The following is a 12,082-nucleotide window of genomic DNA, read 5'->3' on the forward strand; positions in this document are numbered from 1 at the left end:
TGGATCTTCCTTAATTGCACTGGCGGTGTCAAGATATACTGTATGTACCCAAACTATCGGAGTACTTGATCCTCGTTATACCACTCCACTGTCCAGAAATTAATAATGGATGCGTTAATGCACCACAGGTGTGAGTGGATGTGGACAAACGAAGGAATCATAGCCGCAATTTACAGGAAGGAATAGGGTATCTAGATGAACTGCACAATTAATAACATGGTTATATTAACACGGTTTGAGTAAGATAGATAAAATAATTACATGTCACGAACATTGGAATAGCTTACCACTTCCCCAGCATGTATCTCAATCATCAGATGGTATATCGAAACCGTGTATGACCTCCCGATACTCGGATTAATACTCCATCTACGAAAATAAAAAAAAAACTTATCATTAGAAAAAAAATGTCAAATAATTGATATAATAAGTAAAATTTTTTTCACCTATTCACGAGCGGAAATACATATGCTTGGTGACTAATCGGTGCCAAGAATGGCATCCGGTAAAGCGCCCAAAACTGTAACAATATGAGGCATCCACCTATGTCCACAGCAGAAGGTTTTGTCATCCGACTAAGCTCATGATACAACATAGTACTGCTAAACCCCAACAATACGAACGGACGTTATGCAAATTAGTTAACAAGGGTAAGTACATCAAATGGACATTGTTGTTGTTTGCATTCGGCATGAGTACACCTCCTATAATGTGCAGAGTGTATGCTTGAGCGGCGCACATCACCTCTCGCTCAATGAAAGTAATTGGTAAATGGTCGAAATTGACATTCATCCATGAAAACCTCAAACCCAAAAATTTTGACTTAACATCATCGGGCGAGACTCCTAGTAGGTTATAGCAAAGGGCGGCAGGCTTGAAGATCGTACTTACGCCCGCTATCGCACTCCTATCGATTGGGAGCCTGAGTTGTAGTGCAACATCCTCTAGAGTGATGGTGCACTCCTCACAGACGCCATCACTCAACCAAAGCGAATTAAGTCGTACCGCAAATCAAACAGTCGGATCAATGCCGCTGATCTGAATCCGGCTAACTCCAAGTATGGCACTAGTCGTTCATCCGACGCATATCCTAAACCATTTACACAACCCCTCAATGCGTGGTACGAGCCCTGACGCTATTAAATTACTGAAATAGTTAATATAACCTAATTTAATTTCGTAAATGACGTGGAACTTTTTATAAATGGACCGGTGAATAACAAATAACAATTTTATTACCATCATTAACCGTGTTTGATATGTGATCATCGTCGTTAATCAAAAAACTCATTTAGATATCTACAATTTAAAAAAAATGAGTTCAATTAGTTTGTTGCAAAAAAATATTTTGGTAATTAATTTGTATTTGGGCATTTTTATCTCACTAATAGGAAAAATATTATTAAAATACGAAATGTTACACCCTAACACGGAGTTGCGAATAACACATTTTGATAATTAATTTCTAAGGTGATCCATTTTAAATAATTATCAAAACACCTAAATGTAATACAAATAAGTATTACAACAAATATAGTATAACAATATCATTACAAAAATACTAAACAGTTTTGTCCACATCACATTTTTATATATACTAAACAATATATAATAAACTTATTTATATTGGTTCATAATTAAGAAAATAAAATGTCTTATAAATTCCAACACAATGGTCCTATATTTTACTTACATAAAAACAAAAAAATTATGTTAAAATAACATAAACTATCAAAACAAAATAAACCTAATTGGACTATATGTTCTTATCGCATCTAATAATAAACAAAAAATGTTAATATAAAAATATAATGAAACATACACACACTTTCTTTCAAACAAAAATAGTACCTTATAAAAATAATTTTAAAAAATCAAAATATCAATAAATCAAAAACAACAAAAATTAACATTTATAACTTATAAATCACAATAAACACTAAACTAAACAAATATTTTATGAATACTAAAAATTACCTCTTTTGATCTTTTATGTTAAAACCCTAAACAAAATCCTCTTTTGATCATTTTTTATCTTTTTTTAAACCCTAAACAAAACTCTCTAATCCTTTTCCAACCTTAAACAAAATCCCCTAATCCTTTTTTTATACCCTAATAAAAACTTTTAATCCCTCTTTTTATTCAAACCCTAAACTCTAACAAAACCCTTTTCTTCAAGCCCCAAATCCCTAACAAATGTTTTTTTTCGGTTCTCCTTTCTTTCTCTTCTATCTTCTCCTTCATCTCTTCTCTATTCTGCAAATATTTTTTTCTTTCTTTTTTTCCTTATTCTCTTTCTCTTTTCTTTTGATCTGATCTGTTTTCTTTTTTCTTTTTTTGTTGAAGAATAATTTGAGAGAGAGATAGAAACAAGAAAGAAGAAAGGAAATCCAGAGAGAAAATAGAAAGAGAGAAAATAAGCTGAAAACAGAATTCAATTTTTCATGCATTTCCCTTTCGGTTACAAGCAATATAATGATAGCAATAACCGCTATACTGCAATAGACTAAACGCATTCGTTTTTTACTAGACAAAAAAACTCACCATATCACTAATCCACTCAAAGGAAACACAACGTTTAACTAATTATTTTTAACAGTCTTAACAGAAATATAAACAAAAATACGACCGTTAGCTAAACCATAACAATTGCCCGCCCTCGAAAGGATCCTTGTCCTCAAGGATCAAATGTGGGAAACCGATGCTATAGATCCAACAATTTCTCCCACGAAGCATCCTCGAAAAAGTATTCGCCCATTCGACCAATACCTCCACTGCAGCTTGATTCCCATGTTTGACCAAATGCCGATCCAACACCCGAACTGGTGACTTAAGAAGGGCACTATCCGAACCAATTAGTGGTAAAGTGGGAGCACTCACAACTGAACCAATGTGTTTTTTTAACTGGGATACATGGAAAGTATGATGAATTCGAGCTGATGGAAGTAAAACCAGCCTGTACGCCACTTGCCCTACCCGAGCTTCCAAAGGAAAAGGTCCAAAATACCGATGTGCCAAATTTTGATTCTGGAACTTGCGTAAGGGATGTTGGCGATAGGGTTGCAACTTCAAGTATACTAGAAATTGGGCAAAATCAACACTGGAGCTTGACAAACTGCTGACTTGAGTTGCTCAAAGGCCTCTTGTTATTGTGCTGTCCACTACCATAAAACTCCCTGTCTTAACAGTACAGTAAGAGGCTTGGCTATTAACCCATACCCTCGTATAAACCACCTATAATACCTTGATAGGCCAATGAATCCCCTCAACTCTTTAACCGATCGTGGGAAGGCCAATCCAGGACACTTGTTATTTTAGCTCAATCCATACTAACGAGTGCCTTGAGAAATGACATGTCCCAAATATTCCACATGTATGGCTCCAAAAGTACACTTGGACATTTTGGCAAAGAGCTGATTTGCTCGCAATACTTGAAGAACTTCATGTAAATGACGCAAGTGATCAGACCACCCTTGTGAATACACAAGGATGTCATCAAAAAACACCAACACAGATCTTCTCAACATGGATCGAAAAACCGAGTTCATCAAGGACTGGAAGCTGGAGGCACATTGGTTAGGCCAAATGGCATGACCAAGAATTCGTAATGAACCTCATGGGTTTTGAAGGCTGTTTTAAAGACATCTTGTTCACACATTCGAATCTGGTGATAACCACAACGCAAATCCAGCTTAGAAAAGTAGTGAGCTTGCCCCAATTCATCCAACAACTCCTCAATAATAGGAATTAGGAATCTATCCTTGACGGTCAGCTAATTGATGCCTATAGTCTGTACAGAGACGCCAGCTCCCATCCTTCTTCTTAACCATGACTACTGGGGAAGCAAATGGGTTGTTACTGTCCCGAATAATCCCAACCTACAATATTTCTTGAACAAGTTTTTTTATTTCAACCTTCTGAACTGCTGGATACCTGTAGGGTCGCACTTTGACCACCTTGGATTCATCCACAAAAGGTATCTTGTGATCATGTAATTGAGGGGAAGGTAGCTGTGTAGGCACCTGAAATATATCCTCAAAATTACCTAGAAGTTTTTGCAACTTAGGTGACGACTGAGCTGATTGTATTGTGAGGACAGTCTGATCACATGAAGCCAACAACATCGGACAGGGTCCATTACCTACCAAGCTCATGCACTTGGATAATTTACCACTAGGAACAATCTGCATCGAACCAGGTACAGTACCCCTCAAAACGTAATTCTGGATCCTACATTTGAATTGCATAGTGAGATTGGAAAAATCCCATATAATTGGCCCTAAAGACAGCAACCATTGAATACCGAGTACCAAATCAAACCCTTTGACTGATAGTACCAAAAAATCTGTAACACATTTATACCCATGTGCCTCCCATACTACAGCTCTACAGAGTCCCTGAGTGCTCAATTTGACCCCATTTGCCACCAGCACCTTCAAACTAGGCTCAGGTTCTATAACCAGCTTCAATCTTCTAGCTACCTTGAAATCAATAAATTGTGTGTGCTACCAGAATCTACTAAAACTACCACTTCAAATTGGTCAATAACTGCTGGAAACCGTATGGTGTTGTGACCGTGTGATCCGTGTAAGGCATACAACGACAATACAGGAGTTGAATTTCCTGACCCTAATCCTGTTGACTCCAACTGCTCAGAATAGTCCTAAAAGTCATCATGAGTAGGACTTCTTGTGTCTGTGCCACTATCCTTTAATGGTTCAACAACTAACTGGTACATTTGATACTTGACCATTTATGGCCGGTGAGTATTTAAGACCACACCAAAAACAAAGCCCATTTTTCCTCCTATCTTCCAGTTCTGCTTGAGACAAGGACTTTGAAGGCATTTTAGAACTAGGCTTCCCACTTGTTGATTCACTTGCTGAACTCAAACTACCGCTTCCTCTAAGACTTCGAGCCATAGGAAATAAAGGTCTTTCCACATTAACTCCACCATTAATCATGTTTTCTTTTTTGACCGGTCTATACACAATATTCTTTACCTGTCTCGCTAGGTTGTACCCCTCCACTAGTGACTAAGGTTTAAACAACCTAAGAGATTGACCTGTCTCAGGCTTGAGATTGCTAAGGAAGATGCTTAGTGCATAAGTTTGAGCAGTTCAACTGATTCAACAAACTTAGAAAATCGTCATAATACTGGTCAACAGAACCAAGCTGTTTGAGGGTCACTAGTTCTGCCATAGGATCGAGAAAAGAGTCCGACCCAAAACGCTCCCTAAGTCCCCTCGCATAGATCTTCCAAGATAGTTGATGTAATCCCCCATGCCTTCGAGCAAAAAAATGGTGCCAGTCAAGTGCCTTACCTTCGAGATGCAACATAACTAGCCGAACCTTTGCATGATCACCAATCACCTTCGCTTCAAAATACTGCTCAAGCTTGGACCACCATCCTCGAAAGTTCTCACCATCAAATGACGGGCATTCCATCCTAAAAGTGGAACAATTAGCTTCCACCATCACTCCACGTGAAGACATGCTTGAATGGCCTAGATCTGCCATCGGAGATACTATTAGGTGTTCTTAAGATGGGAAACTAGGTGGTGACCCCAAAATCCATTTACCTTTACTATTCACCGCACCATCCACTGCCATTGGAAGTCCATGACCAAAATATTGCTCAAATAAAGAGTGAATCTCAGAACGAAGTTTTGTACGTACCTCCGACTTGATTCCTTTACGTACCTCCGACTTGATTCCTTCCTGTAGATCTTTCAATCGAACATCATTTCGTGCATTCAACCGAGAAAACTCTGACCGCATGTGAGAAAGTTCACCTTGGATCTGTCCAAGTTCCTTCTGCATTTGCGTGGTTACTCCGTCGCCGGTCATGAGGATCGATAGCTTTGATACCTTTGTTGAAGAATGATTTGAGAGAGAGATAGAAAAGAAAGAAGAGAGGAAATCCAGAGAGAAAACAGAAAGAGAGAAAAGAAGCTGAAAACAGAATTTAATTTTTCATGCCTTTCCCTTTCGGTTACAAGCAATATAATGACAGCAATAACCGCTATACTGCAATAGACTAAACGCACCCGTTTTTTACTAGACAAAAAACTCATCGTATCACTAATCCACTCAAAAGAAACGGCAGCGTTTAACTAATTATTTTTAACAGTCTTAATAGAAATATAAACAAAGATATGACCGTTAGCTAAACCATAACATTTTTCTTTTTTCTTTTTTTCACTTTGAGGGGCCATGGTTATAAGGTCCCCCAAACTCGATTTCACAACACCCTTATGGGTCTCATCCCATCCCGACACAATAGTCGAGGGAGTTAGGGCTAACATGATGCCGCCTATCAAGAGGGCTTCACCAGTGTCGCCTGACACTCACCCTTCACCCTATTTTTTTTTATTTTCTTTTTTTTTAATTTCATATTATATTTGTTTTGTATTTGTACTCGGGTTGCGTATTCAAAAGGTTTCACCTATTAAAAAAGTGTTTTTTTCACTGTCAGTCAGAAAAGTCTAAAAATAAAGGTGGTGCCACCTATACACCACCCTCCACCATCCCTGATATACCATTTTCGTAAATAGTTCAGCTGGTATACCATTTTGAAACTTTTTTTATATTATATATGTAAAAAAGCAGATATCTAAATTTATTTTAAACATAATTAATACCTAAACTTGAATATCGCACTTATATTGATACATAACTAATGTTGTTGGTTTTGTGTTCACAAGTGTCATAAAATGATTAAAAAATCGTAAATTAAAAAAGTTATTAATAATTAACGTTGCTTCAGAAACAGGAAAAGAAGATTTGCGATGCGATCCAAAGCCAATGTCAATTATGCAACCTATATCCTTGGAACTCTGTTCCGCTTATATATAACTCCTAAACGCCACCGTTTCCTTTCTCGGTTCAAAGTCTCCTTGTTTTTTATCTCCCCCAGTTAACCCCTGTTCCTATTCCAACACTTTTTTTTTTTTAAAATCTACCCTTGTATGTCTGATCTTCTTCTTTTTTCTCTAAAATTTTGATGAGAAATGAAGTATTTCAAGTTTGGAAGTGGTGAATGTGGAAGCTGTCCAAATTAGTGTACAAAAAAAGGTCTACTTTTTAAGGTTAGAAACCTTCAACTTCTTCTTCTTCTTCATATATATTTAGACTGTTTTGAGGTTGCTTTTGATTAAATTCTGTGATGAATAGGTTCTTATTGTAGCACAAAAATTGGGTTTATGTTAAATATGGAAAGAAATTATGTTCTTTTGATGGGATTTTTTCTACTGCTAGTTGCTGTCGATTGCTCAAGTTCTGATCCAAAGGTGAGTGTTTTTTTTTTTTTTAATGGAGAAAGTTGATTAAATTTTTTAATTTCATTCATGGGATCAAATAAAATTTCTCATTGATTTTTCCTTTTTAGGGGAATGAACAGACTGGTTTAAATCAGAAATTAGATGGCACAGTGGAACTGTTGAAAGAAAATGGTGAATCTAAATCTGTTTCAGATTCAATTGGAATTAAAAACTTGAAAGGTAATGGAGGAGATCAAACTAATGGATCAAAAGGAGATATTGGGAGTGATACAAGTAAGAGTAATTTGAAACTGCAATCAGGTTCAAATGGAGGTGAGAATTTGGTGAAGGATGGGAAAGATTCAAGTAGTGAAGCAGAAGGAAATTCAGACAATGAACAACGAGGTGATATTGAGCACAAGGGTCGGGAAGAATCACATGTTGAAGCCGGAGGAAAGACCGATAGTGGAGAAGGTGATAATGTGCAAAAGGCTAAGCAAGAATCACATTTTGATGCCGTAGGAAAGGCAGATGGTGGAAAAGGTGATAATGAGCACAAGGGTAAGGACGAATCGCGGTTTGAAGCCGGAGGAAAAGTGGACAGTACAAAAGGTGATAAGGAGCAAAAGGGTAAGGAAGATTCGCAGTTTGAAGCCAGGGGAAAGGCAGATGGTGGAAAAGGCGATAAGGAGGGTCAGGAATCCAAAGGAGTGATGGATGGTGCGAAAGAAGGTGATAATGAGCAAAAAGGTCAGAAAGAATCAAATCTTAAAACCAGAGGAGAGACGAATGGTGTGAAAGAAGTTGATAACGTGCAAAAGGGTTTGGAAGAATCAAAACATGATAACAAAGGGAATACAGATGGTGAGATAGAAGGTAACAATGTGCAAAAGGGTCAGGAAAAGTCAAATATTGAAGCCAAAGAAAAGACGGATGGTGAAGAAAAGGGAAAACCCGGTGATAGTGAAAATCATAAGGAAGTTAAGTCCGAGAAAGACAAGACCCAGAACTTGGTTATGCCACCACCACCACCAACATGGAAAGATGGTTTCCGGGGTGAAGAATGTGATCCTTCTAATATGTGTATGGACAAGAATAAACGGTTTGCTGCGTGTTTGCGAGTCCCAGGAAATGGTAAGTGTCATCTAACCAGGCTATGATTTTGACTCTTTTTATTTTTCTGGTAATGTGATTGCAAATATCTTATTTCTTTTGTTGTGACTTGTGAGATTTAACATTCTACATTGTAGACATCGATGGAAGTTTTTAACATTGTAAAAAAGTATGGTATAGAGTTTAGACAAAATTTGTTTCTCTCTTCCTCGCTTAATTATTCTGCATTGTAAAATTCGGCCTTTTTTAACTTTTGTTTTTAAATGTTACAGAATCTCCAGATCTATCACTTCTGATTCAGAACAAGGGAAAGGGGGCTTTAGCCATTAAAATATCTGCCCCTGCTTTTGTTCGGTTGGAGAAGACAGATGTTCAAATCCAAGAGAAACAAGACAGAAAGGTATTTGTAAATGATTGCCAACTCTATGTGAGCATCAGGTAGAATCACAAATTATGGCTCATTAGATGTCAGGTCTTTTTCCCCTTTTAACTTAATGGTTTGAATCAACTCTTGATTACTCGGTATGCAATCAACACCAGTGCCATCTAAATGGGGTAGACATAAAATTAATAAACCTTAGCCATTATCTTAGCACATCTTGTTCTTTGAATGCTGTTTAGTTATCTTTACCTTTCAAAGACGAATGATGCTGCACCTGCAAGTGCCCTTCATTAGAGGTCCTTGCAAGAACATGCCTTGCTTGTATACTCATTAAGGAGTTTTAAATGAAATTAACCATCACACACGACCAAGATTGTTGATGACCTACATAAATAAATTAGCTAGTGGCATATTTGTTGCTAAATTTGTGGATAACTTCAACAAGCCCGATATGCCACGGCTGGAATGTATACCAGTTCCATAGTCCAACCGTGTTCTTTTGTTTCTTTTGCATATACTTTCTATGTTTCATCTAATGGCTTGATTGGTAATTTTCAACTCTATGCATTGCTTGCTTTGTGATGATTTATGAAACTTGCAGAATATACTATCCGATAATAGTTCGGGTTTCGATTGATATTTAAATTGCATTTGCACAGGTAAAGGTCTCCATAGAAGGTTCTGGAATAGGGAACATGATAGTCTTGAAGGATGGTAAAGGAGAATGCAGTCTCGATTTCAAGGAGTTGATCGTTCACAATTCCGCAACGTCTTACGTAAACTTCTTGTCACAAACCCCTACAACTGCGTTTATATTTCTTGCCGCTATAATGATACTAGCATCAGGTTGGATGTGCATGAGTTTCCGGCGCAAGATACTTGCATCCAATAGCTTGAAGTACCGAAGGCTCGACATGGAGCTGCCTGTATCCGTTGCGGCAAAAGCAGAACCAGAACGAGATGTTAACGACGGGTGGGATAACAGCTGGGGTGATGATTGGGATGACGAGGAAGCGCCTATGACTCCGTCGAAGCCTGTCACACCTGGCCTCTCCTCCAAAGGCCTTGCCTCCCGACGGTTGAGTAAAGAGGGATGGAAGGACTAATACCATTTTTGATTCAAACAAGCAACCAAAACTTGATCAAAGAATACTGTAGTATGTAATATGCTGGTTTATTTTAGTTGATCAGTTTTTCCACTTAGAAAGCAGTTTGTTTCTTTTTTGTTTTATTTATTGTTTTCTTTAGCTGAGGGAATGTAGCTGAGTGGGACTGTCACTGTTTTTGTATTGACCTCTGAATCAAGCCAAATTTCATCGGCTCAATTTGGTTTGGTTGATTGGGTATAAATTTTTTTTTAAAAGTTATTTATATGAATTTAAATATAAAATATTTATTCTTTAAAAATATTTATCTTTATATGACAAAAATTAGAGATAATGTTAATCTAAATAAAACTTATAATTCAATTCAAATAATTACTGCTTTTTAACTTCTGGGTGCATTTATTTGGTTGAATCTTAAATTATTATTATCATAAGATTATTTTATTTAGATTTTAAATATATCTTAACTTTTAGACCAATTTTTCATTTGTTATTATTTTAATCGATTTAATTTTTTCAAATAAAATTTAAGATTAATTAAAAACAAAATGTTTTTTTCTTGACAGTAACTTTAAAATTATAATTATTACATTTACTCTAATGTTAATTATGGTTACTTATTAATATATAAATTATAATAAAATATAATAGTTGTAATAATTTATCTAATTTCATGCAAATTGAGATTAAAAAATGTTAAAGCAATTAAACTTGTTTAAAAAAAAACAAATTTTATAACGATACCAATTTAGTAAAATGTGCTTTTAGGTAATTTTACATTTCGTGACCAAAAACATGTATTTTACGTTCCAGCCAAATGAACCAAACAAGGTATGTAGATTTCGCCCGTAATCCTATATTTTTGTAACCCTATTACAAAACGTAACCTTACATTCCTTGCAAAGATACATGGTAACTAGATTTAGACATAATTGCGTGTAGTTGTGTGACATAGTTGAGTAACCATTGTCACTAATAGTTCTCACTGGTCTCACTCTCCAAGTAATTATAAACAGTTACACTCAAATCTAATTACTTTATGACTTTCTAAACATGTTTGTACATGATTAAGTTTAAAAATTATTATATGTGATTTTACTAATCTTGTTAAAATAAAATGAATTCTTTATTGATGAGAACAATTTATTGTACATTTTACCTACTAAATAGTTAACTAGATTATATACTTGACCATGACCATTTGATGAAGATAATGAGTATATATTCAATGTTAAAAAGAGAATAACGCAACAAACATGAAATGTTAAGAGTAATTAGATAAAAATTGCAATGACTTTTTTGTTAATTTTTAGTCATTGTATTGAATCATTTTTGGACTAAAATGTTATATACATGATTTTATTTTAAGTTTAGATAATTGTTTAGAAAAAATTTCTCAAGTATTATTAATATATTTTATAATAATTAATATTATTTTAGAATTTAATATTATGTAGTTGTGTAATTACTATTTATACTACTAAATATGGCATAGAATATTACAGTGTAATTACACTTTGGTAATCAAATACATCTAGTAAATTAGAATTCATTGATTCAATTACTTTGTAGTAATAGCTGAATTAAAACAAAATCGAATTTGATAAAACTAAATTGAAATTGAAACTAATATTATATTCGAATTGATATTTGATTTTGTTCAGGACGGTAGGCAAGGGTCTTGGTCCCTTAAAATGGAAAATTTGTATTTTAGTTTCTCTAATATTCAAAAAAATTATAAATTAATACATGATAAAATTATATTTTGACCCCCTAAAATGATAAAATTGTGATTTAATCTTTTTAAAAGTTATAAAATTTTTAACTTCACCCATAGCCCAAATGTAATAAGTTAAGACTTCCTAGGCCCAAACTTTAGCAGTCTCCTGGGTTGATCTACAATCATTCTCTTCCTTCCTTAGCCCATAAAGGGAAATAACAAAAGAAAAAGTGTCGGATTGGGTCTCATCCAGCCCTGCCCCCTATTCCTTTGCCGCCTTGTGAGTAATATAATATTTCGGGTAAAGTATGCTGATAGTCACTCAATTATTAGTAAATTTTTTTAGTCACTTAACTATGAAAAAGTTACAAAATGACCACTTAACTATTTAATTTTTTTCTTTTTTGGTCACCAACCATTAAATTACTAACAGAAAAATAACTTGACAACTTTTAAAATTGGCATAATAACAACTTTACTACTCAACATTATACATTGT

The 12,082-nt window shown here is 35.3% G+C and overlaps 1 protein-coding gene across 2 annotated transcripts; it reads left to right on the forward strand.

Annotated features, from left to right (window-relative positions):
• Positions 1 to 6,911: 6,911 nt before the first annotated feature.
• Positions 6,912 to 10,164, forward strand: LOC105788230 (uncharacterized). Of its 2 annotated transcripts, XM_012615010.2 has the most exons (6): positions 6,912 to 7,091; positions 7,177 to 7,292; positions 7,391 to 8,396; positions 8,648 to 8,775; positions 9,417 to 9,533; positions 9,604 to 9,764. In XM_012615010.2, the coding sequence occupies exons 2-6, from the start codon at positions 7,206 to 7,208 to the stop codon at positions 9,616 to 9,618; spliced, it is 1,353 nt and encodes a 450-aa protein (XP_012470464.1). In that variant the 5' UTR covers positions 6,912 to 7,091; positions 7,177 to 7,205; the 3' UTR covers positions 9,619 to 9,764. The 2 variants fall into 2 exon arrangements, with proteins under 2 accessions (XP_012470464.1, XP_012470462.1); XM_012615008.2 differs by having other exon boundaries at positions 6,916 to 7,091; positions 9,417 to 10,164.
• Positions 10,165 to 12,082: the final 1,918 nt, after the last annotated feature.

Source organism: Gossypium raimondii, chromosome 2 (genome assembly GCF_025698545.1).
Source record: "Gossypium raimondii isolate GPD5lz chromosome 2, ASM2569854v1, whole genome shotgun sequence".
In the NCBI taxonomy this organism is placed as follows: domain Eukaryota; kingdom Viridiplantae; phylum Streptophyta; class Magnoliopsida; order Malvales; family Malvaceae; genus Gossypium; species Gossypium raimondii.